Source organism: Neopsephotus bourkii, unplaced genomic scaffold (genome assembly GCF_033783945.1).
Source record: "Neopsephotus bourkii isolate Nb327-2 ecotype Australia unplaced genomic scaffold, CSIRO-AGI_Nbou_v1 NB_1400, whole genome shotgun sequence".
Classification (NCBI taxonomy): Eukaryota; Metazoa; Chordata; class Aves; order Psittaciformes; family Psittacidae; genus Neopsephotus; species Neopsephotus bourkii.
In genome coordinates this window covers 64,848-89,044 of record NW_026901877.1, presented here as the reverse complement: position 1 = coordinate 89,044, position 24,197 = coordinate 64,848, and the positions used below count along the sequence as shown (strand labels likewise).

The following is a 24,197-nucleotide window of genomic DNA, read 5'->3' as shown; positions in this document are numbered from 1 at the left end:
TGGGAATAATTAGCCCAATTGCAGCAATAAGCCCTTTAGCTTAACAGAAGGTATCCCCTGGTGCTGCCTTTGCTTGGATATTTAAAGACAAGACACTGAAATCAGGAGCCACACCACATGTAATGACTGCTCTTACTGAGGGGACAGCTTGGAAGGGAAAGGGGAAGAATCGGTGGATTGATCTCTAAAGAGCATGAAGGGCTCATTAGACTTGCAAAGAAATTCCACTCAAGTCTCAAGGCACAGATACTCCAGCCTCCAGATTCCAGTGTAAACTGCATATGCTTCCACAGGCACTTTAAATAACAGCCTACTACCAGCAGATTTCAGTGTGAAACAAAGCTCTGACTCGCAGATGGAGGATACTCATCCTGCTGCAAGAAGAGATTCAGGTCCCTCAGAGCAGAACTGGGTCCACCTTAAAAGCCACAAAAGGGGTTACCTAAAGGGCCACAATTCTCTGCTCTCTCCACCACATCTTGGGGTGATCTGCCAAGACAGCTTGGGATTGAGGGCTGGTTGTGCTGAAAAGCCAGGTGTGAGCAATGCTGCACCTAGCAGATACTCCAAGAAGGAGCAGTGATCCAAACCAAGGGCTGCAGCCTTGGCACAGCTGAGGGTGCCCTGCAAGGATTTGGCAGGGCTGCCTGACACCAAACAGCCCACTGACCTCTACCCAGGATCACTCACTCTAAATCCCTTCCCAGGGAGTTCAGGATGAGTGGGAACATCGCTGCACTGCTCTGCTGGCAACCCGTGCACTAGGGCACTGCCTGCTTCATTGATGAGCATCCCACCACCAGCAAGGCCATGGCCTTGGGGTGAGCCCCAGACACCACACAAGCCCACCACTGGGGTCTAAACCCTATTGTTAAGCAAGCAAAGCTCCTGAGAGAGAAAGCAGAGATTTAGAGCAGATGGGCAGAAAAACCTAGAAAGCCCGCCCAGCTCCAATGCAGCACTAGTGAGAGACCTGAGAGCTTCTGTCCTCCTCCCAAGACATCAGCTGGAGCTTCTCTGAACAGAGGCTGGGAATAGCCAGGATGGGGCTCCCCCTCCACTTGGCTATGGGGCAGGCACACATCCTGGATTGGCTATGGGGCAGGCACACACCATCCTGGATTTAACAGTCTCAGCTGTCCTAATACAGCCAGAGGCACCCATTCCGCTTGGCAAGAAAGGGCTCACAGTGCTTTTTCACAGACCTTAGAGCAAGCCATACACCCAGAAAGCATAACACAGACCCTGTTGTTCAGGGGCTGGTTGCTTTACCTGTATGCAGAGCCACAACCTCCTAAACCTGTGCCATGTGCCAAACACACCGTACACACTCTCACCACCACCCAGATGAAGGGCCCATGAGTCTACCACAAGTCCAGGGCACTTCAGTACAAGTTTCCACCTCTCAATCCAGCCCCACACCTATGACCAGCTAGCACACAGCCTAGAAAGAAAGAAGCTAACCCACTAGCCCACTGACCTGCCCAGCCAGCAGGCTAAGCAAAGTGGAAGATACTGGGAGCTGGGTGGAAGCCAGCACCCTGATTCTTTCTTGCCTAATTCATCAAGTGTCAGAGCACTGCTACAGCCAGACTAGCAGCACCCACTCCAAAGACACAACCACAGCCAACCTCATCAGCACGCTGGACTGGCAGTAGTTTATTCTGCTCAAGACAAACCCAACAGCTTTCCTCCAGGTTTTGAATAACATTCCTACTGGGGAAAAAGGGGTAAGGACCACCCTCAGACATTGCTTCATGATCCCATTTGGCATGCTTTGCAAGCCAAAAGGGATTTGTGTGGAAGTCTGGACATGGGCACACCCAGCACCTGCATCTCAAACAGCAGTACTCAAGAGATCCCGACAGGCAAAGCAGTTCCACTAGATGTGTCAGGATGGTTTGTTCCTCCTGTGCTGATGGATGCAGGCTTTCAGAGGAAGCAGCAGACACCCCATCTTAAAAGCATTTTGAACATGGCTTTCCCCATCCATTTCTAACAGCCCCACAATGCTGCAAAGCCCAACTTCCAAATGAAGATATAAATGTCATCAAGGAGCAATTTGCTATGCTCCCTGCTATTACACAGTGAGAACTGCTCAGCAAATACACAAGGCACAAGGTGATACCCAAACACTCAGACAATGCTGCAACCCAGATCCACAATGAAGCCTGCAATGAAGAACAGGGCTCTTTCAAAGGAAGCAGAGGAACATGAAAGGCAGAAGATGAGGATACCCACCTTACCAGCATGCTCCAAGTGTCCCTGGCTAGATCCACCAGGCTCAGCCTCAGCATGGAAAGAGCATTTCCCTCCCTTTTATCCTATGAGGACTGCACTCCTGGCCAGGGAACATACTTCCCCATGGCTTTTGGGAAGGAAATGACAACGCTGCAGCATCCTTGTTCAGGACAGATAAACACGTTTACTGGGTCTTGCTGGAAGTGCAGTTTATTAAGCACAGAGGGAATGGGGCAGTCTGAATGAAATGCCTTGGGAAGAAAGAGGCTGGAAGGTGAGAGAGATGCAGGGTGGGGAAGACTACATTAGAAGCCTGACCTGTAAATACTTGACATAGACCTTGAAAAGGGCAAGTGATGAGGGAGGGAGAGACACAAACCCCATGCTATCACGCTTGTGACCTGCACCTTGTCACCTGAAGGGAGCAGACCCACCTCCTCCCCATAGGGCACACAGAGGTCCTGTTGCTTCTGTCCTCATCTTGGCTAATCCCAGCTGATGAAGGATAAAGGTCCATATCTTATCTGTGATGCCACCTGCCCCTTCCAGAGCAGCAAACAGCCTTGCCCTCCCAGGCAGTCACCACACCACCTTGATCTGCTTCATGTTCACATCAGATGGGACCTTTGCAACAAGTTCACTGAACGCTGCAGATCAGCAGCAAGCTGCTCCAGAGCAGGGCTGACCATATGGGCCTCTCTGGCTTTCATTTTAAGGCTTCAGATGGTAACAGCCATGCTCTGCACTTTCACTCATTAACACAAGCAGAGCTGGCTTAGTTCAGGTTTCTCAAGGATCAGCTCCTGGCTGTGCATGATGAAGACAAGACCCACAGCACTGGACACCTCCATGTGCCCAGTAATGGCCCAATAACCTTTCAAACCACCAGAGTGCTTCATTTCAAGCTCTGTATGTTCAAGACCCAACTGTCCTAATACCTTCTGATGCTGCACTCAAGCCTTATGGAGGATGGAGACCCAAGCACCCAGCCTGTGGGACAAGCATTCCATTTCCCTAGAACACAAGAGACGGGTCTCAAACAACAACCCCACATACATTGTAATTCCAAAACTCTGAACACAAGCCTTCATTTCCAAGAGCATTCAGCATCATGAGATACCTCTGCTAATACTGGGGGGTGCACCGGAAAGCATGCCACAGCCACACACCCCTTTTCAAACAGCATTCCTCTATCTAGAGCATGAATGAGACAATGCAATACTGGTATCAGGTGTGAATTACCTGCCTGGAAACCTCTGTGCACTGCAGGTAAGTCAGCCAGCACCTTGCCTTCCTCCTTAAGTTATGTATCTTGGGGTAAACACAAGCATTTTGCATATCAAGAGAGAACAAAGTGGTTGTCCCATCCCTGGCAGTGTTCAAGGCCAGGCTGGAGCAAGCTGCTCTAATGGAAGGTGTCCCTGCCTGTGGCAAGGGGTGGAACTGGATGAGCTTTAAGGTCCTTTGCGAGTCATTCCATGATTCTATCTGGGTTTGACTATTTCTCATTTATAGAGAGAATGAGATTTTCATTTTCCTTCCCTCAGGCTTCGCTTGTAAATGCCCAATGGAGACCTCTTATGATTGAGAAAACAGGCAAAAAACCTGACCTGCAGAGGGAAAGCCATTAAACACTCCAGATGTGAGATGTGAGGCAGCAAAGGTAAAACCCCTTCATCGCCTGTAAGAGGGCAGCCATTGCTCAACACACCCCATTAATGCTTCTCAGTAGTGAATTTTGTTCCACTCATTCAGACACACGCTCGACATGTGCCCAGACCCACCCGGATAAAGGCAGGGCAGCTCAGGAACACGCGGCACAGCAAGAGCTGGAGTGACAGCTGAGCTCATCTCAGCAGCTCCTTCCAGCCACACCGTTTCTAAGCAAGACCAGCCCCTCGCTGCAAATGGAGCTGCACCTCGCGTGGTGGTACCACCAGCAAATGGAAGGAGAAACTCCCTTTAAAGTGATGGCAGCTTCCCTCTGCGAACAAACGGGATTGCATCTCTAGGGCTCAGACCAACCTTCCCTGGGCTGACAGGGATGCAGGCAGCAATCTCCATCCCTCACCTGCAACGAGCTGCTCCTGCTCCTCACGGCTTTAACTGCTCCAAGGCAGGGGGATGCCACGCAGCGAGCCTGGAAACACCTGGTGAGAAAACTTCCCTTTCCACATGGTGAAGTTAGATTTAAAACAAAGAAACACCCAGCAACTGAAGGGAATAAGGGCAAAGCCCAGAGCGGGGCCAGCCCCACGGCCCGCCTGGGGTGATTTTGGGACAAGAATGAACAGCAGCATGGAAAGAGGCTGATGACAGGGACAAGAGGGGCAGTTTCATCATGACACGGGGATGCTGGTGAGGTATAAGGCACACCGAGGACCTGCCAACACCTCCATCTACACCGGGTACCACCACCCCAGTGCCAACCCCATGGGGCACCGGCATCCCCAACCCCATGGGGAAAGAAAGGGAAAGACCCCGGGGCTCAGCAGGGCAGGGACCCACCGTTAACGTTAAACACCAGCACCCCTTCCCCTGCGGATGCACAAAGCAGGGCACCACGGGGGTGCCACAACCTCCATAACGCTTCCACCCCCAAAATGTGGGGCAGGGCGCGGACAGCTCCCGTTTCTAAGCCACCTTTTCCTCATGATTTCTTACTATTGATTAACTGATCGTTGCTAATTACAACCGCCCCGCGCCCCCCCCCCCTCCCGAGGGCGGCTGCAGAAGATGGCACCGCGCCGGGGCGGGAAGGCGCTGCCCGCCCTCCTGCCGCAGCCCCCCGCCGCCACAGCCCCGGCCGCGCCCGCCGCACGCACCGGGGCAGGAAAACGGCGAAAACGGGCGAGGAACGCGAAAAAAAACCGCCCTTAACTGCCCCATCCCGCCCCGCCGCGCACCTGCAGCCGCGGCCGCGCTGCCGCAGGGGCCGCCCCTCGCTCTGCTGCAGCAGCACCACGGCTGACACGCCCCTTCGCGGCGGTTTTGGGGCTGAAACAGCCACGTTTGGGGCGGTTTAGTGCGGGTTTTACCCCTTTTCACCCGCTTCACGCTCTGGGTGCGGGGACAGCGGGGCACAGCGGGTGCCCGTGCCCGCAGCACCCGCACACCCCCTCCAGCTCCGTTCCTCCCGCCGCCCAGCCCGTACCTGCCGCGCAGGGGGAGTCCGCACCGGAGCCGGGCGGCGGTGACAGCGGCGGCGGCGGCGCGGGCGGGGCGGGGGCGCGCGCGAGCTCCGGAACCTTCGCCGAGCCGGCGCGGGAGCGCGCATGCGCCGCGCGCATCGTAACACACCCCCCCCCCCGTCAGCACCACCACTACCGAGGAGCGGGCTCCCCCGCGCATGCGCAGTTGCGCGCCGCGCAGGGAGGGAGGGGCCGGCGCCGCCGCCACCGCCTTTTGTCTGCGGGGAAGCGGGAGCGAGCCGCCCGGCCGGCAGAGGGCGCTCGAGGGCTGCCCCGGCCCGCATCACCAGAGAGCGCCTCGTCCCTCAGCGCCATCTTGTGCCCTGTGCTGAGGGGAGGGAACGGGATAGAGATCGGGATCGGGATTGGGATCGGGATGGGGATGGGGATGCGGTGTCCCGAAATCCCACAGTGCACGACACCGGTTACAGCCCGGGAGTGACCGGAAGCACCGCCTCTCCCGGTTAGCCCCGCATCCCTCGCTGATTCAAGGTTGGATTCACTGCAGCCCTCAGTATCCAAAGGGAGGAACACACCGACTCTAACGGCGTCCCCTCAGTATCCAAAGGGATGAACACACCGACTCCAACGGCGTCCCCTCAGTATCCAAAGGGATGAACACACCGACTCTAACGGCGTCCCCTCAGTATCCAAAGGGATGAACACACCGACTCTAACGGCGTCCCCTCAGTATCCAAAGGGATGAACACACCGACTCCAACGGCGTCCCCTCAGTATCCAAAGGGATGAACACACCGACTCCAACGGCGTCCCCTCAGTATCCAAAGGGATGAACACACCGACTCCAACGGCGTCCCCTCAGTATCCAAAGGGATGAACACACCGACTCTAACGGCGTCCCCTCAGTATCCAAAGGGATGAACACACCGACTCCAACGGCGTCCCCTCAGTATCCAAAGGGATGAACACACCGACTCCAACGGCGTCCCCTCAGTATCCAAAGGGATGAACACACCGACTCCAACGGCGTCCCCTCAGTATCCAAAGGGATGAACACACCGACTCCAACGGCGTCCTCTCAGTATCCATAGGGATGAACACACCGACTCCAACGGCGTCCCCTCAGTATCCAAAGGGATGAACACACCGACTCCAACGGCGTCCCCTCAGTATCCAAAGGGATGAACACACCGACTCCAACGGCGTCCCCTCAGTATCCAAAGGGATGAACACACCGACTCCAACGGCGTCCCCTCAGTCCAACGGGATGAACACACCGACTCCAACAGCATCCCCTCAGTATCCAAAGGGATGAACACACCGACTCCAACGGCATCCCCTCAGTATCCAAAGGGATGAACACACCGACTCCAACAGCATCCCCTCAGTATCCAAAGGGATGAACACCGATGCTAACGGCATCCCCTCACCTGGTAAGCTCCATGCCACAAAGGGAAGGCAGGCTTGTGCACACCTCCGCTCTGTTATCCGCACAGGTTCCATGGAGGAGCCATGGGATGATGTGTTACCACCCTACGGCACCCTGCATCCAGCACTGGGGTTCCTCAGCACCCTGTACAGGACCACCAGTGCTTGGGCTGAAGAAGCTCCCAGGAGAGCCCTCTTGCCATGGCCTGCTTCACCTGGAGATGCTCTGGAGCAGGTTGGGAGCCGCATGGACACAGTGGACATCCCTCAAGGGAATCACTGCCCTGTGTTCCAGGGCCACTGTCACCGGGGATCTGATTGAGTGCAGAAACCACAGGAGGGATCTTGTGTGAGGCAAACCAAGGGTAAATGACTGTCTAAGAATGGTAATGGTAATGGTAAATAACAGTCCAAGAACAGGCAGAGGCTCCGAAGAGGAAAGCTCAACAGAGACATGGATGTGGAACCTGCAGCATCAGGGGTTTTAAAGCAGGTTGGGTTGGGAATGGTCCATCTGGGTCTATGGAAAGTCAAAGCCCTTCTCTTCCTACACTATTAATAAGTACAAAGTACAATCAGATGAGGGGAAAAAATCTGTATTTATGGACATGCAACACTATGAGATGGGGGGTTCAGGCCAATAAAACAGGTGAAGCACCTAAAACCCATTAAGGAACTGGCTAAAAGTAGCCACTATAAATCAGATCATCAGTAGACACACCTTCTCTCAAATAGCACTGCAGTTGGTATTGTAAAACAGGTCCTACAGTGCTCCAAGGGGATCCAGCCTTGGGAGACAACACAGAACAAGCTGAATTTGAACTTTGGTTGCAAGTGGCTTGAGTCCAGGTCTGGTACAGCAGCTCTTCCTACAGATGGTACAGATACACCAGGAGCACAAGACTAGCTGTGAATCAGCTGAGCATCCTCTAGCAGGACGTGGGCTGGTTGGTTGAGAAGCTCCCCGTGAGGGTTGGAAGTGGGTGAGCTTTAAGGTCCCTTCCAAGCCAGCCCATTCCATGGTTCTATGGTTCCATGACCACAGCTCTGCCATGTGCACACCAGCAGGGATCCCCACAGCCTCCAGGGCTGTGCTCACAGCACCAAGCGCCTCCCTGTCCTGGCCCAAGGCAGAGCCACAGAAGCCTGGTAATGAAGTGCAGGGAGTATCACAAGCAGCCTTGTGTAGGAAAAGCACAATGAATTTGCTCAAGGCACAGCATTTTGCTGTTCAGTCCTGCTTGTATTCACAGGACTGGAAGCACATGGCTATTCCTGGTAGACAAGAGACAATCAAATCCACACAGAGCTTCTCCAGCACCCTGCAGGGCCAGAGAGCATGGGCTGGATGTCCCTTGGTGAGGTGCCCTCCCTCCCCGCATCCCAACACACCCCCTTGGGCTCGTGCAGAGCCCCACTGAGCCCCACAGCTCATGTTCCACAGCCCACACCTCGCTCCGGAGGGAGGCAGGATGCTGCTGCAGCAACCCCATGTGTTCCGGGAGCCCCAAGGCCCCAGGGTGCAGCGGGGTGCTCCAAGTCAAGTGGAATGAGCTCACCCCCAGCAATCAGCACATCTCACCCCGGCAAAGAGGAGCTCTCCACAGGCACCTGCACACACAGCTGAGGTACACTTTAATTACTGCACAGCGCTGCTCCACATTCATAGGGTGCCTTTGGTTATACAGCAAAAAGGATCTGGGAATCTATCCCACCAGTAACTCTATCTTCCCCCCATTCCTTCTGCTGCTGGGTGTTTCTACATCAGATCATAAAGGATGCCTTTAGGGAGGAAAGAGTTAAACCTTTATCTTCCATACCTGTTCCTTCAGCCCCAAGACAAGGCTCATTTCCTCCCAGGTCAGTTCTGAAGCTGTTTCACAACTGCATCAGGGTGGGTGCTGCAGAAGGTGGGACACGGTTTCTGAGGGCTCCCCTGCAGAGCTGGGTTAGAATTTGGGTTACACTGGCTTTAAGCCTGATGTCCCCCGGGCCTCATCTGCCCACAGGCTGCTTCATTTCAGTCGTTTAATTCAGATTAAGGATGCCTTTTGCAAAACCACCATGATCCTTGCTGAAATAAACACTCAGATTCTGCACTAGCATTAATTCCATTGGAGTTCTGCTCAGATCCCTGCTGCAGCTCACCTAAACCCAAGGAAACGGGCTAATGAATGGCTTCTCCAAGGGTTTCCAGCAAGAAGAGCTTTCTGCATCAACTCAAGAGCCATGAGACACCGCAGGGTGACCCCAGGCAGACACGGCTCTAACACGGCCGTGGCACGGACCCAGGGGAGCTCGCCCTGCTTGGAAGCCTCTGTGCAGATCACAAGGGCATTCATTACACAAGTGCTTTTCCCAGCCTGTGTTACCGGACAAGGGGCATTGCCTGCACTGATTCCAGCCCTTCCTCGGGATCCAGAGCGGATTAGGGCTCAGCCGGCTCCTTCCTGCAGTGGAAACCGAAGGCAGGTATTTACCCCTCGCACCCAGCTGCAGCGCACGCACAGTTCACTGGCACAGGCAGCTGGAGCAGGCTGCACCCCTCCAGCACACGCCGAGGCTGTGCCCATGTCAATCACAGGCAGGAACCACGCAGCACCGGCCGTGACTCAGCACAAGGAGCCAGTCCTGCCCCTGCGCAGCGGGGAGGCACAGTCCGCACCTTCCCCCCTCCTGGAACCTCACACCTACAGACCAGCGCTCAGTCCCTTGAGCAGCAGCGCGCACCACCCTCAGGTAGAAGATACAATACCCCTAAGGACATGGGCGTTTAATTAATCTTTATTCCACGTCTAAATTACCCACTACAAAAGAGGCTTCCCAGCTCATTTAAACCCTGTAAGAGGCAGAGCTGACTCATAAGGGAGTTCCGGATGCATTCACTTACATGACCCTGTGGGAATGACTGAGTTCCTGGCCTCCCATCCCAAAGTCAAGACTCCCTTGGACCTCGTGTCATGGAAGGGCAGCACGGAGAGTTCAGGATCACGCTGTGTGGATCACAGCTCCTCTCCATGCACACAGACCCACAGCCTCCAGCGGCACTTGTGGGGCTGAAGCCTGATCGCTGTCCCCTTCACTGAAGGCAGGGACCCCTTCCACTGGAGCAGCTTGCTCCAAGCCCCTGTGTCCAACCTGGCCTTGAGCACTGCCAGGGATGGGGCAGCCACAGCTTCTCTGGGCACCCTGTGCCAGCGCCTGCTCTCGAAGCCTTCCCTGTTGTCGCCACAGGATGGCACTCAGGGGCGCACAGAGGGACCGCACCAGCGCCGTCTTCAGTCCTCAAATCCAGCCGAGCGCGCCCATGGAGGCTCCAGAGGGGCTTTGGGAGCCGTCTGTTGTTGTCAGTGCACATCCCGGAGTGGGAGCAGCCCATTCTGATGGGTGCGCCTCTGATGTTAAGGGAACAATACGGTTTGAACTGGGTGTTCCTTCTCAGACCAGAGCAGGGAATAGCACGGGAGCTCTATTCCCCATCCAGCCGCTCCCAAGTGGTGGGGCTGGAAGTGCTCAAACCAACCTGGAACCCTTCAAATGAGAGGTGTTCAGGTAAAACCGGCCCAGACCGCTCCTCATGGCCGAGTGTTCCCCTCCCTAGCCCCCATTCCCCCTCACACAGGGCCTGTCTGCGGCTGGAGCCTGGAGCTCGCCTCACCCCTTGCACCTCGGAGGGGACACCAGGCCCTGGGGGAGAGTGCAAAGCGCGCCCCCGCGCCATGAGTGTGCAAAGCGCGCCCCCGCGCCATGAGTGTGCAAAGCGCGCCCCCGCGCCATGAGTGTGCGAAGCGAGCGCGCCATGAGTGTGCAAAGCGCGCCCCCGCGCCATGAGTGTGCAAAGCGAGCGCGCCATGAGTGTGCAAAGCGCGCCCCCGCCCCCGCGCCATGAGTGTGCAAAGCGCGCCCGCGCACGTCCGCCGGCCCGGCAGGGGGCGCAGTGGCGGGTGGGTGGTGGCGGTGGTGGCGGTGGTGCTGGTGCGAGCGCGCGTGCGCGGGACGGAAGTGCCTCTCGGGCTCGTGTCGGGAGCCCATGGGGATCCTTAAAGGAGCCGCGGCTCCCGGTACCGCTCCCGGTGGAGGGCAGCGCCGCACGGGGCTGGAATGAGCAGGTGGGGCGGGATCCCCCCTCCCCCTCAAACCCCGGGGAAACCCCCTCGTGTCCCGCGCGCGCGGCCGCTGCCTCAGTGTCCCCGGTACCGGGGGTCGAGCGGACGGGGAGGGGGGGGTGTGTCCGGTCTCGCTGGCCCTGATCGCGCTGGGGGCTGCACCGTGCGGGGTGGGACGGGGGGGGACGGACTGGCGGGGCCCGTCCCGCATGGGGGGTGCGGGTGCGGAGTTCCCTCCCGGTTGTTCCCGTTCTCATCCCAACACCGCTTTGCTTTATCCCCCTTTCCCCGTACCGAGCCCCGCGGCCCGCCCGCAGCGGGAGGGGTGCGTGTCCCGACTGGAGCAGGGAGCAGCTCCCGTCGGGATGGGCCGGGTGCACCGGGGGATAACGAGCGTTCGGCTCTGCCGACACCGGGTTTGTCCCCGTGTAAGTGTCGGGATGAGCGTGAGCAGCCGCCATCCCGGCGCAGTGCGGGACCGTGCGGGCCCCGGCTCCCGCTGCCGTTGGCTCCGGGACAGCCCCGTCCCTGCTCCCAGCTTGGGCCACGGGACCGCGGGATCTGTGCCCGCGCCGACCTTGCCAAGTGCTGAGTCAGGAGGGGAAGGTGCTTTTGGGGTGGTTTGCGCTGCATTCCCCTGCCTTGCGAACGCCACCGCGCATTCCCGAAGCTTGGAAGCGCCATGGCCCCGTCCCAGCGTGCGGGGCAGTGCCCTCGAGGTGCAATAGCCCCGTATCCCCCCTGACCCGAGGGGGGTCGCAGTCTTGCCAAGCCTTGCAGGGGGGCACACGGCGGGCTCTGGATGCGCGAACCCGTTTTTGGGGCGCTTGTCACAAGCTCGCACCCCCTTTCCGAAGGGATCCCCGCGGTGTCCCCATGGCTGCGGGCTCCGGGGGAGGGGGGCCGCTGCGGTTGGTTGGGCTTTGCCCTTTGTCCCTGCGTGCGGGGAGGGGATAACGCTCCCCTCCAAGGACACGGGGCTGGCCCCGGCTGTCCCCACCTCCAGCGGGGCTGGGCCGGCCTCCAGCGCCGGGCCCGGGGGTGTTATCGGGGCTGGGCCAGCCCCAGGCGCTGTCCCTGTGCCCCACCTTGGGGCAGCACCGATTATAGGGGGGGCCGCGCCTGCCCTGTGCCGGGCCGATAGCGGGGCCGCAGGTGGGACACGTGCAGCGCACCGGGAATGGCAGGGATCCATCCTTGGGATCCATCCTTGGGATCCATCCTTGGGATCCATCGCTCATCCCTGGGCACCCTCGAGCATCCCCCCCTTGTCCCTGCTCTGTGTTGCAGGGCGCTGCCATGGCTGAGCGGACGTCGCCGAGCAGCGGCGGGAGCATCACACCTCTGCAGCAGATGTTGGCCTCGGGGACGGGCGCCATCCTCACCTCGCTCTTCGGTGGGTACCAGGGGCACTGGGGGGCACCGGGGCCGTGCCATGGGGCTAAAGGGTGGTGTCGTTTCAGTGACGCCGCTGGACGTGGTGAAGATCCGGCTGCAGGCTCAGAGGACCCCCTTCTCCAAAGGTAACCCTGCTTGGGATGGGCTGGGGGGGGTCTCCAGCCCCCATACTGGGCAGTTCATGTGGATGTGCTGGTTGGCAGAGGTGGTGGCCAGGATTCCTCAGCTCTGGATCACACATTAGCCAGGGCCCCTTGTCCTCACAGGCTCTGGGGGCCCCACTGGGGGAGCTGGGCTGGTGCTTGGCTCTGTCCTTCCCCCTCACAGCCCCACTGCAATGCTGAGGGTGTCAATGCCGTGCGTCTGTGCTGCTCCCCACAGCTTCCATGGAGCAGGAGAGACCCCATGGACTCCATCCCCTTCCCTATGGGGTCAGGGGGCTGGGGCTGTTCCCAAGGGGCTGCTTTGGTGTCAATAGGGACTGCTTGGGTCATGGCTGTGAGGGCATCCAGCCCTGTCACCCATGGAGACCTCCCCACCCAGGCTGGCTCAGCGCTGTGCCCCAGCCCAGGGGCTTGGCACGTCCCCTGTGTCATGTCTCAGCGTGTCCCTGTTGTGTGTTTCAGCATGTCCAGCACAGTCTGTGCCCTGGGGTGCTCAGCAGACCACATGTGAGTACGCCATGGGGCAGCTCCTGCCACCAGCAGCTTTGCTTTCCTAAGCCTTGATCCCGCTTGGCTTCCCTGCTGGTGGTGGCTTGGGCTCCTCCGGCCGAGGGGCCAGCCCTCTGCAGTGTGGGGCAGCACCCCCAGCCCCACAGCTGCTCCTGGAGCCCCTCTTTGGGGCTGGTCCGTGCCTGGGGGTCTGCTGTGCACCAGGCCTGGCTGCCTGCGGTCCCTGTCTCATCGCTGTCCTGTCACGACAGATTCTGCTGCATCCCCATCCCTTTGGTGGGTCTGGATCTGTGCTCAGAGCCTTGCTGGAGATTTATCCCTCTCCTGGCCTTGCTCTGGGGCTGGTCCCCACCAGGCTCAAACATCAAAGAATCAACCAGGTTGGAAAGGACCTTTAAGATGCTCAAATCCAACCGTTCCCAGCCCTGCCAAGGCCACCCCTAACCCATGGCACTGAGGCCTCGTCTCCACGCTGTGTGAACACTTGCAGGGCCGGTGCCTGCAGCCCTGCCCTGGGCAGCCTGTTCCAATGCCTGAGCACCCTCTGGGGCAGGAATTGTTCCTCAGCTCCATCTAAACCTGCCCTGGTGCAGCTTGAGGCCGGTTCCTCTTGTCCCATCCCTTGTTCCCTGGGAGCAGAGCCCAGCCCCTCCTGGCTCCATCCTGCTTCCAGCACGGAGGATTTGGCTCTTCCCTGGAGGAGGCGATGGGTTTGGGGATTGACTGGGCTGTGCACAGGGCAGAGGGGAAGGGGTCTCCTGCCTAACAGCGGTGCTGTTGCCTCCCAGGGAAGTGTTTCCTCTACTGCAACGGGCTCATGGACCATCTGTACGTCTGCCAGAACGGCAACGGCTGCACCGCCTGGTACAAGGCCCCCACACGCTTCACTGGGACACTGGTAGGGCTGCAGCACAGGAGGGTGGGACGGGGGCTCCCTGTCCTTGGGGGGCTGCTTCCTGTCTAATCCCTCTCCCTGGTGCTCCCCCCAGGATGCCTTTGTGAAGATCACGCGTTACGAGGGCATCAGATCCCTGTGGAGCGGCTTGCCCCCCACCCTGTGAGTGTGCCTGGGGGGGACCCTGGGTCCTAGTGCCTGTCTGGGCACATGGGCACCCCCTGAGCCCCCTGCCAGTGCCCTCACCCCCCCCTCCTCACCAGGGTCATGGCTGTGCCTGCCACTGTCATCTATTTCACCACGTACGACCAGCTCCGGGACTACCTGCAGGCTCGCACGGGGAGCCGGGGCCACCACATCCCCTTGCTGGCCGGGGCCCTTGCCAGGCGTGAGTACCCCCCATGCCCACCCCATGTTCTCCTCCTCCTGTGGGTCTCTTGGAGCCCCCGCTCGGTGCTTGCCTCTCCCAGCACGATGCTCTGGGAGCCTGGTAATGGGTACCCCCTCCATTGCAGTGGGTGCCGTGACGGTCATCAGCCCCCTGGAGCTCATCCGCACCAAGATGCAGTCGCGGCAGCTGAGCTACCAGGAGCTGCGGGTCTGCATCCAGTCGGCGGTGGCTCAGGATGGGTGGTTGTCCCTGTGGAGGGGCTGGGGACCCACTGTGCTGCGGGATGTTCCCTTCTCAGGTACGGCAGCGGGGACAGGCTCTGTGGTGGCACTTGGGTTGGGTTGGGTTGGAAGGGAAGGACCTTAAAGCTCCTCCAGCTCCAACCCCTGCCATGGGCAGGGACCCCTTCCACTGGAGCAGCTTGCTCCAAGCCCCTGTGTCCAACCTGGCCTTGAGCACTGCCAGGGATGGGGCAGCCACAGCTTGAGGTGGGGCTCCTCAAGTATGGGTCAGGGCCCCCCTGCACAGGAGGAAGGCAGAGGTTGGGGTGTCCATGGTGCCTCATCTTAGCGCTGGTGTTTCTCCTCTCCCAGCTCTCTACTGGTTTAACTATGAGCTGGTGAGGGACTGGCTCTGCAGGAAGGCCTGGCTGGGCGAGGCCACGTTCATGATCAGCTTCACATCCGGGGCCATCTCCGGCACGGTGAGGATGGGGCCATGGGGAGCCAAGGATGGGGTTGGTGCCGCAGGAGCAGAGCCCATGGGTCACTGCTGTCCCCGCAGGTGGCCGCGGTGCTGACGCTGCCCTTTGACGTGGTGAAGACCCAGCGGCAGATTGAGCTGGGGCACAGTGAGCTGCACCCGGGTAAGGAGCGGGGCTGTGGGCAGGCAGCAGCACCCCTGGGGCAGCCCCAGGCCCTCACCCGCTGCTCTCACCCCACAGTCACAGCCTCCAAACCTTCCTCCACGTGGCTCCTCATGCAGCGCATCCGCGCCGAGTCCGGCACCCGGGGGCTGTTTGCAGGTGAGGATGAGGCCCCGGGCTGGGGTTTACTGGTGCCACTGGGGGGCTGATGGGGTTTGCTGGTGCCCTGGTGTCACCGGGGGGCTGTTGGCGTTGTCCCTGCAGGTTTCCTGCCCCGGGTCATTAAGGTGGCTCCCGCCTGCGCCATCATGATCAGCACCTATGAGTTTGGCAAGACCTTCTTCCAGAAGCTGAACCAGGAGCGGCGCCTGCGCGGGCTCTGAGCGGGGCCCCTGCTCCAGGGGGATGCTCCAGCTCAGGAGCAGCGACAGCAGCGGCTCTGCAAAGCCCAAGTGCCTTCGTGCTGCTCCCCACCTCCTGCTGCCCGTGCATGGGGCCAGAGCCAGGCCTGCTCCCATCCCCAGTGCACTGGGGGCACCTGTGCCTGCTGCTGTGCCACGGGGGGAATGTGGGGTTCCCCGAGCTCATCCCTGAGCCTGGATGGATGCTGCTGGATCATGGAGCTATGGATGCTCAGGCGAGGATGAGGTGCAGGGCAGGAGATGGGAACTGGGGCTCTGTGGAGGACCAAACCCTCGGTGTTTCCCTGCCTGCCCGGGCCCCCTCCAGCCCCTTGCTGTCGGCCCTGCGTGCAGTGGGGACACGGCTCCGGACCTCTCCTCCCTGGGCTCGGAGCCGTGTGGGGACAGACCTCGCTGCTGCTCTCGGGGCCAGTGGGTGTTGTGCGCCCACCCCTATCCCCTTACCCCGAGGTTCTGCCCCTGCTCATCCTGGGGCTCCAGGGGGGATTTACCTTATTTTCTTAAATAAAAGGCAGTCACCCCTGTCTCTTGGCCCAGGGATTTCTCCTCCTGTGCTCTGGGTACCCCTAGAGGTGACAGCCCTGTCCCCGTGCCACAGCCACCATCATCCTCATGGATGGTCCCAGCACCTCTGCTGATGGGGTATGGGGGGAGCCCATCGTTGGTGACCTGCTATGGCCCAGAGGTGCCCTCCCTGCCCTGAGGGGTTCCTCAAGGGCCCTTTCCCTCTCCAGGCTGGGGGCTCTCGGATGCCGGCTCAGTTGCTGCGTTTATTGGTTCCTTTTGCTCCAAGGAGGCGGATGGGGCTGCATTAAAAACCAAACTCATCCAACCCAAACCCCAGGGAGGATGCGAAGGGGCTGGGGAGGGGGGGGGCTCCCCCTGTGGTGGGGGTATTGCTGCAAGGGGGGAGAGCTGGACCCCAAAGAGGGGCACAGGCCAAGCCCCTGCAGTGTCTGGGGGAGCCCAGACCGAGTGAGGGTTTAGCCCTGATCCTCCTCCAGTGCTCCCCATGTCCCCCCCTGCCCACCACCACCTTCACTCCCATTCCCATCCCCAGCTCGCATCAGTCCCGGTCCAGCATCCCCCATCCCAACAGGTCCATGTCTGCAGCCAGGGGCCGTGCCGAGGCGCAGCTGGGGTTGGGGTATCAGGACAGAGCAGGGGGTTCCTGGTCCCGGCGGGTCCCTGGTGGGTGCTGGGGGGCCGAGGTCAGTCGCTGTGGGGCCGGGGGTCTCAGCTGGGGCTGCGGCTGGGGCTGGCTTCCGTGCTGTCGCTCACCAGGCACTCGTTGGACTTGAGGCTGGCCAAGGACTTGCAGCTGGGCAGCGAGGCCAGGGAGCCGCAGAGCCCCAGCATGGACGGGGTCGGATCCTTCCCTGCGGACACAGAGCGGGCGTCACGGGGGGGCTGCGGCCTCGCACCCCAGCCCTGCGCATCAGGGGAGATGGGGATGGGGCGTCCCTCGCTGCCCGGCGTGGGGAGGGGGCTGCTGATGGGGTCAGATGCCTGGGTGCGTGTTACGGGGCGCAATGAGCCCCATGGGGCACCCTATGGTGATGGGGGGGGGCTCTTACCCAAGGGCCCCCAGGGCTCCCCTTCGCGCTTGCCCTCGCCCAGGCGCTGGGAGTCGGAGCTGAGGCTGTTCTCGGCCGAGAGCTGGTCGGTGCTCACGAAGCTGTGCCTGCGGAGGGACGCGCTGGGACAGCCCCACCACGAGGGACAGACCCCCCCTCCCTGCCCCGGGATGCTCCAGCATCTCCCCACTGCATCCCTGCTCCTGCAGCCTATGTGGTCCCCACTGCGGCCCTGGGGCGGTGGGTGCTGGCTGTGGGTCAGGGCGGCTCTGCCCCATTGCGGGCATTACCTCCGGTACAGTTTGCTGTCCGAGCCGCTCTCGTTGCCGTTGAGGGTCCCCAGTGATGGCCACTGGTTCACCAGGGGCGTCACCATCTCCTTGGAGAGCTGCGCCAGCTGCGGGTTCTCACAGGGGATCAGCCCCGTCCTGCGGCAAAGGGGGATGCTCAGCACCCAGCACTGCCATGGGTGCTGGGGAACGTGGGGTGTATGGGGCGTCAGGGACCCACTGCATCCCATAGGACATTTGGGACCCTCCGTGTCCAAGTGGTGGCCTTGGGCAGTGCTGGGGTAAGGACTGAACTTGATGATCTTAAAGGTCTTTTCCCAAGCAGCTGCTTCTATGGTTCTATGTCCCACAGGGGACAGGGAACCTGCCACCCATCACATCCCATGGGGCAGTGGGGACCTACTGTGTCCTATGGGGCACCTGCAACCCACCACACGCCACCATGACCACAGGTCCCCACTCACAGCTGCTCCTGCAGCTCCAGGATGACGCCCTCCAGCTCCCTCTTCTCCAGCTGGTTCTGCACCATCACCTCCTCCAGCCGCAGCTTCAGCCGCTTGTTCTCTGCCTCCAGGTCCTTCAGCTGCGACTCCCGCAGCCGCACCAGCTCCTCCAGGTACCCCTGCGTGAGGCCACCGTCAGCATCCCACCAGGGCCACCACCCCAAGGACAGAGCTGGGGCACTGCTGCCGCAGGTACCACTGGGATGCAGGAACGGGGATGCTGGAGCATCCCAGCGTGCGGTTGGCACCCGAACGGCCCCATCCCAGCTCCCGGTACCTTTTGGGCATAAACAATGCGGAACTTCTGCTCCATCTTGCGCCACTTGTTGTACCAACTGTCCTCGTCGGTGACCAGGGGCAGGTAGGGGTGCTCGGGGGAGCTGTCCTCGCTCGTGCTGCTCTCCACACTGCCCCGCTCCTCCTCCTCGCTCAGGTAGTCGTAACTGGGGGGATAGAGGCTCAGTGCTCAGCACAGCAGCAAGGGGATGCCACAGAGACAGCAGGGTCCTCTTACCTCTGTGTGAACTTCAGGTAGGGGGTGTAGTCAATGACCACGGGTGTTTTGCCGTCCATCACCTCGCCCTTCAGGCAGAAGCTGAGGGGCAGGAGGAGAAGCACAGGATGAGGGCAGCCCCGCGGGGTTGCAGCCGGTGCAGGGTACCCCTGTCCCACCGCACCTGAAGTCGATGGCACTGAGCCCAATGAGCATCCCGGTGAGCACCGTGGACTCCTCCCGCAGCATGATGGCCCCGTCATCATAGAACCGCCTGCAGGGAGACGGGGCTGCATCGTGTGCACCCACCAGCACCCAAACCACCAACCCTGGTACCCAAGTACCCAGGTACCCAGCCTTGGTACCCAAGTACCCAGGTACCCAACTACCCAGGTACCCAGCCTTGGTACCCTGGTACCCAACCCTGGTACCCAACTACCCAGGTACCCAGCCTTGGTACCCAAGTACCCTGGTACCGGACTACCCTGGTACCCAAATACCCTGGTACCCACCCCTGGTACCCAAGTACCCAGGTACCCAGCCTTGGTACCCAAGTACCATGGTACCCAACTACCCTGGTACCCAACTATCCTGGTACCCAAGTACCCAGGTACCCAAGTACCCTGATACCCAAGTACCCTGGTACCCAGCTCTGGTACCCAACTACCCTGGTACCCAACTACCCTGGTACCCAAGTACCCAGGTATCCAAGTACCCTGGTACCCAAGTACCCTGGTACCCAAATACCCTGGTACCCAGCTCTGGTACCCAACTACCCTGGTACCCAACTACCCTGGTACCCAAGTGCCCTGGTACCCAAATACCCTGGTACCCAGCTCTGGTACCCAAATACCCTGGTACCCAACTACCCTGGTACCCAAGTACCCTGGTACCCAAATACCCTGGTACCCAAGTACCCTGGTACCCAAATACCCTGGTACCCAGCTCTGGTACCCAAATACCCTGGTACCCAAATACCCTGGTACCCAACCCTGATATCCAAATACCCTGGTACCCAACTACCCAGGTACCCAGCCCTGGTACCCCTGACCCATGCTGCTCACCTCGTGGTCCGTGTGTCCCGCAGCGCTGTGGAGATGTACTCGGACATGCGCTTCTCCATCAGCGCCACACGGATCCAGGCCCGGCCCTGCAAGGCAGCGCCCATGGGAGCTCTGAGCACAGAGACATCACCCAGTGCCATCCAGTACCACCCAGTACCACCCAGTGCCATCCAGTACCACCCAGTGCCACCAGCAGCTGCCCCCAGGCTGCAGGAGGGGATGGGAATTGGGATGGGATGGGGATGCAATAGGAATACAGTGACAATGAGATGGAGATGGATAGGGAATGGGATGAAGATGGGGATCAGGATAGGGATTGGGATAGGATGGGGATGTGGAATGGAAAGGGGATGGGAACAGGGGTTGGGATGGGATGAAATGGGGATACAAAGACAATGCAACAGGGATGGGATAGGGATGTAGGATGGGATGAAGATGGAGATAGGATAGGGATGGGATTGGAATAGGGAATGTGGGATGGGAGAGGATGCAATGGAGATGCAATGGGGATGGAACGGGATGTGGGAGGAGATGGAACGAGGATGGGGATCAGAGTGAGGCTGGGTCCACGAGCGCTGTGTGTGTGCATGAAGACAGAGGCGAGAAGGAAGAAGAGCGCGGACGGGGCCGAGCCTGGGGCTGGCGCCTCCTGACCTTGGCCCGGGAGGTGCTGATGTTCTCCATGCTCTCGATGCTGCTGACGCAGTTGTTGGGCACCTTGCTGCAGGCCAGGCGGATGTAATCCCAGAACCCGCGCTGCCCATCCGAGCTGAACCAGCTGACGGGGCCTGCGGGCACCGGCACCGCCTCAGGGGCTGGCCCCACCAGAGACCCCCCCCCGGGCACAAGGATGCGGAGGGGGGGCCGGTACCTTTGAATCGGTGGCTGAGGATCTGCTCGAGGATGGCGGCGAAGTTCACGAACTCCTCGGAGGAGTCGTCGATGGGCTCTGCCGTGTACTTCTCCAGCAGCGTCTTCACCGAGAACCTGCGCGGAGCAGCACGGGTGGAGGGGACGGCGCCGCGCAGCCGGAGCCCAGCGCCAGCACCGGGAGCTGAGCACCCAGCACCCAGAGCCCAGCAGCAACACCAGCGCCTGCAGCAGCACCAACACCCAACGTCCAGCACCCAGTACCAGAACCTAGAGCAGAACACTCAACACCCAGCAACAGCAGCACCAGCACCAGAACCAGCACCAACATCAGCAATAATACCAGAACCAGCATCAATACCGCCAACACTGACACCAACACCAGCAACAATACCAGCACCAAGACCAGCGCCAACAGCAGCACCAATACCAACAGCAGCACCAGCACCAGTACCAGCACCAGCACCAATGCCAACACCGGTACCAACACCAGCACCAACACCAACACCGGCAGCAACACCGGCACCAACACCGGCACCAGCACCAACACCAGCACCAACACCAGCACCAGCACCAACACCGGCACCGGCACCAACACCAGCACCGGCACCGGCACCAACACCAGCACCAGCACCAGCACCAGCACCAGCACCAACACCAGCACCAACACCAGCACCGGCACCAACACCAACACCAGCACCAACACCGGCGCCAACACTGGCACAAACACCGGCACCAACACCGGCACCAGCACCAACACCAGCACCAACACCAGCACCCGCAGCCACACCAGCACCAACACCAGCACCAGCACCAACACCGGCACCGGCACCAACACTAGCACCAACACCAACACCAACACCAGCACCAGCACCAACACCGGCACCAACACCAACACCAACACCAGCACCAACACCGGCACCAACACCGGCACCAGCACCAGCACCAGCACCGGCACCAACACCAGCACCAACACCAGCACCAACACCAGCACCGGCACCAACACCAGCACCAACACTGGCGCCAACACTGGCACAAACACCGGCACCAACACCAACACCAGCACCAACACCAACACCAGCACCAACACTAGCACCAACACCAACACCAGCACCAACGCCAACACCAGCACCAACACCAGCACCAACACCAGCACCAACACCAGCACCCGCAGCCACACCAGCACCAACACCAGCACCAGCACCAACACCGGCACCGGCACCAACACCAGCACCAACACCAACACCAGCACCAGCACCAGCACCAGCACCGGCACCAACACCAACACCAACACCAGCACCAACACCGGCACCAGCACCAGCACCAACACCGGCACCAACACCAGCACCAACACCAGCACCAACACCAGCACCGGAACCAACACCCTCACCCTCCCCCTCACCCGCACGTGCACCCCCAGCGCTCACCACAGCACAAACCCCGCTGCAGGCGCGGCTTTGGCCTGAGCCTCGCTGACCCCCGTGTCCCCAGGTCCCGGGGGACCCCCCTGCGGCCGCTGCCCCCCCCCGCCGAGCGAGTGGCCCGGAAGGGCGAACAAAGGCCCCCTTCCTCCGGGCCGCGCGCGGCGGTGATGGCTTCCCCTTCCGCAGTGCTGCGCGAGCCTCGGAGGTGCCCGGAGCGCGGGGCCCGGCCCCACTGCGGGCTCTGGAGCTGCCCGGGGGGGGCACAGGGACCCGGGGGCCCTCAGAGCCCGGCAGCGGGACCGAGGGGTCCCCCTCTTGGTGACCCCAAGCCTCTGAACCCCCACATCGCCCCCATCGCAGCCCCCAGCTGGGGGGGGTCACCCCATCCTAGCACGTGGGGGCTGGGGCAGGCAGGGGACTCCCCAACACCCTCCGGGTCCCCTTATCCCTTCCCCCCCCCCGCCGCGGTCCATCCCGGCGTCTCCATGACAACCCGCATCCTCCATCCGCAGCCTTCATCCCTCCATCCCCGCCGCCTGGAGCGGGCCCTGACGTCACTTCCTTGGACCCCCACCCGCGGGGGGGGACGGGGGGGTCCCCGGACCCAATTCTCCCCCCCCAAAATCCCCCTTATTCTCCCCGTACCCCCCTCTCCGTCTGCCCACAGCCCCAGCACCCTCCCTGTTGTTGTTGTACCCCCTTTCCCCACCGCACCCCCTGCACCCCGCTTCCCACACCCCCATCCTCCTCCTCGTGTCCCCCCCCCCCCCTAAATCTGAATCTCCCCCCAAAACGCGACTGCAGCAATAACAAACACACACACACAACCCCCACGATGGGGGGAGGGGGTGATGAAGATGAACCCCGCACCCTCCTCCCCATCCATCTCCCACCTCCCATCTCCTCCATGCCCCCCTCCCCAGCAGTACAGGGGGTGTCCGTCCCCCCCCCCCATTCCATTGTGGTGTCCCCGCACCTGCAGACCGTGATGAGGTTCTTCCTCTCCACCGCGATGTTCCTGGAGGAAGCTTTCTTGGAGGAGAGCCCCAGCGCCATGGCAGCCTGCACGCAGCCCGCTGCCATCCAGCGCCGGCCGCCGCAAGGCCACGGCCGCGGGCGATGCCCCTTCCCCGTGGGCCACCCCCCCCCGGCACCGCGCAGGCTTTGCTCCGCCACCACCCCCCCCCCCCCCCCCCAACCTCCCCGGTGCCCACGGCAACGGCCGTCCCCCCCCGCCCCCCAAAAAAAACCCCAGCAGGATGCGGGGCCTGATGCGCTCCCCGCCTCCGGTCCCCCAAATCTGGGCTCTGGGGAGGGAGGGAGGGGGAGAAATGGGGGGGGGGGGGGAGCGATCCCGGGGGATGGGATGTGGGGAATAAGAGGGGGGGCAGCGATCCCAGGGGATGGGCTGGGATGGGGGGAGTAAGGGGGGGGGGCAGCGATCCCAAGAGGTGGGATGGGGTCAGTAAGGGGGGCGGGCAGCAATCCCGGAGGATGGGATGGGGTGGGATGGGATTGGATGAGGGGAGTAATGTGGAGGGGAACGGGGGGCTGCTTTCTGCAGGGCTCAGCCCCACATCCTGGTGTACCTCCAGTGGGGGCAAAGGCACGGGGGGGGAGCACTGCGCAGACTGGGCTGAGCTCGCACCCCACACCCCCCCCCCGGCCCCCTTTGGGGCTTGTGGGGTTCAGGTGGAGTCTGGGGGTGCTGTGGGGGGACCCCCCTCAATGCTCCCAGCACCCGGCTTTTGCATCGTGCCTCAGTTTCCCTATGGATGCCCCAGGGAATCGAGGGGAGGGGGCACCCGCTTCTCCCCCCATAGCACTCGGGTAAATCAGAGGCACCCTGAGGAGGCAGGGCCATGCTCCATGGGGCACGTCCCCCCTCTCGGTGCCCCCCCGCCGTGCCCCACAGCCCCCTCTACCTCTGCGAGGGGCACCCCCAGAATCCCCAGGGCTGCTGCAGGGAGGGGAGCCCTTGGCAGCACCCAGATAACGCCGGGGCTGTTATCGGGGCTCCCAGCCCGCAGCTATCGCAGCCCCCCCCGCTCCCCAGTGCAAGCAATGGAGCCCGGAGCCACCAGCATGGACCCCCCCCGGCGGGGCTGGCAGAGGGGGACAGGAGCCATGGGCACCCCGGGTGTCCCCATGGGTGTCCCCATGCACAGTGGTGGCTGGGGTGTGCTTGTGCATGGGTGTTCATGTGTGTGCATCAGTGTTCATCTGTGCATGGGTGTTCATGTGCGTGCATGGGTGCTCAGGTGTGTGCATGGGTGTGCATGTCTGTGCATGGGTGTTCATGTGTGTGCATGGGTGTTCATGTGTGTGCATCGGTGTTCATCTGTGCATGGGTGTTCATGTGTGTGCATCGGTGTTCATCTGTGCATGGGTGTTCATGTGTGTG

The 24,197-nt window shown here is 60.9% G+C and overlaps 3 protein-coding genes across 30 annotated transcripts in view; 1 reads left to right on the top strand and 2 right to left on the bottom strand.

Moving 5' to 3' along the window:
- MAPT (microtubule associated protein tau) overlaps window positions 1–5,532 on the bottom strand; it is a 42,833-nt gene extending 37,301 nt beyond the window's left edge. For 15 of the 24 annotated variants that reach the window (XR_009727632.1, XR_009727633.1, XR_009727634.1 and 12 more), the window contains exon 1: window positions 4,313–4,408. The gene's annotated coding sequence lies outside the window, so the exon portion shown is untranslated. Of the gene's footprint in view, window positions 1–4,312; window positions 4,409–5,395 lie in introns of those variants that run through there. The other 9 variants (XM_061367901.1, XM_061367904.1, XM_061367882.1 and 6 more) reach the window with 8 other exon arrangements.
- Window positions 5,533–10,794: 5,262 nt separating this feature from the next.
- Window positions 10,795–15,888, top strand: SLC25A39 (solute carrier family 25 member 39). Of its 4 annotated transcripts, none has more exons than XM_061367856.1 (12): window positions 10,795–10,930; window positions 12,218–12,323; window positions 12,391–12,450; window positions 12,952–12,996; window positions 13,788–13,897; window positions 13,989–14,056; window positions 14,158–14,282; window positions 14,410–14,583; window positions 14,879–14,988; window positions 15,069–15,150; window positions 15,229–15,309; window positions 15,415–15,888. In XM_061367856.1, exons 2-12 carry the CDS (start codon window positions 12,227–12,229, stop codon window positions 15,531–15,533), a joined length of 1,071 nt encoding a protein of 356 aa, XP_061223840.1. In that variant the 5' UTR covers window positions 10,795–10,930; window positions 12,218–12,226; the 3' UTR covers window positions 15,534–15,888. The 4 variants fall into 4 exon arrangements, with proteins under 4 accessions (XP_061223840.1, XP_061223839.1, XP_061223837.1 ...); XM_061367853.1 differs by lacking the exon at window positions 10,795–10,930 and adding an exon at window positions 11,141–11,646; XM_061367854.1 differs by lacking the exons at window positions 10,795–10,930; window positions 12,952–12,996 and adding an exon at window positions 11,141–11,646.
- Window positions 15,889–16,322: 434 nt separating this feature from the next.
- RUNDC3A (RUN domain containing 3A) lies at window positions 16,323–22,980 on the bottom strand. Of its 2 annotated transcripts, XM_061367851.1 has the most exons (11): window positions 22,770–22,980; window positions 20,371–20,486; window positions 20,154–20,287; window positions 19,500–19,585; window positions 18,620–18,709; window positions 18,457–18,537; window positions 18,220–18,385; window positions 17,904–18,061; window positions 17,440–17,577; window positions 17,150–17,256; window positions 16,323–16,951 (listed from the first exon to the last, which is right to left on the bottom strand). In XM_061367851.1, exons 1-11 carry the CDS (start codon window positions 22,874–22,876, stop codon window positions 16,809–16,811), a joined length of 1,326 nt encoding a protein of 441 aa, XP_061223835.1. In that variant the 5' UTR covers window positions 22,877–22,980; the 3' UTR covers window positions 16,323–16,808. The 2 variants fall into 2 exon arrangements, with proteins under 2 accessions (XP_061223835.1, XP_061223836.1); XM_061367852.1 differs by lacking the exon at window positions 17,150–17,256.
- Between the last annotated feature and the right edge of the window lie 1,217 nt (window positions 22,981–24,197).

Coding starts and splice junctions, on each gene's coding strand:
- SLC25A39 (XM_061367853.1), top strand. CDS start 11,293: ATGGGCCGGGTGCACCGGGGGATAACGAGCGTTCGGCTCTGCCGACAC. Junction 14,057..14,157: donor AGCGGCTTGCCCCCCACCCT/GTGAGTGTGCCT, acceptor CCTCCTCACCAG/GGTCATGGCTGTGCCTGCCA. Junction 14,989..15,068: donor CCGGGGCCATCTCCGGCACG/GTGAGGATGGGG, acceptor CTGTCCCCGCAG/GTGGCCGCGGTGCTGACGCT.
- RUNDC3A (XM_061367851.1), bottom strand. CDS start 22,876: ATGGCAGCGGGCTGCGTGCAGGCTGCCATGGCGCTGGGGCTCTCCTCC. Junction 17,578..17,903: donor CTGGAGCTGCAGGAGCAGCT/GTGAGTGGGGAC, acceptor CCTTTGCCGCAG/GACGGGGCTGATCCCCTGTG. Junction 16,952..17,149: donor GGAGCCCTGGGGGCCCTTGG/GTAAGAGCCCCC, acceptor CTGTGTCCGCAG/GGAAGGATCCGACCCCGTCC.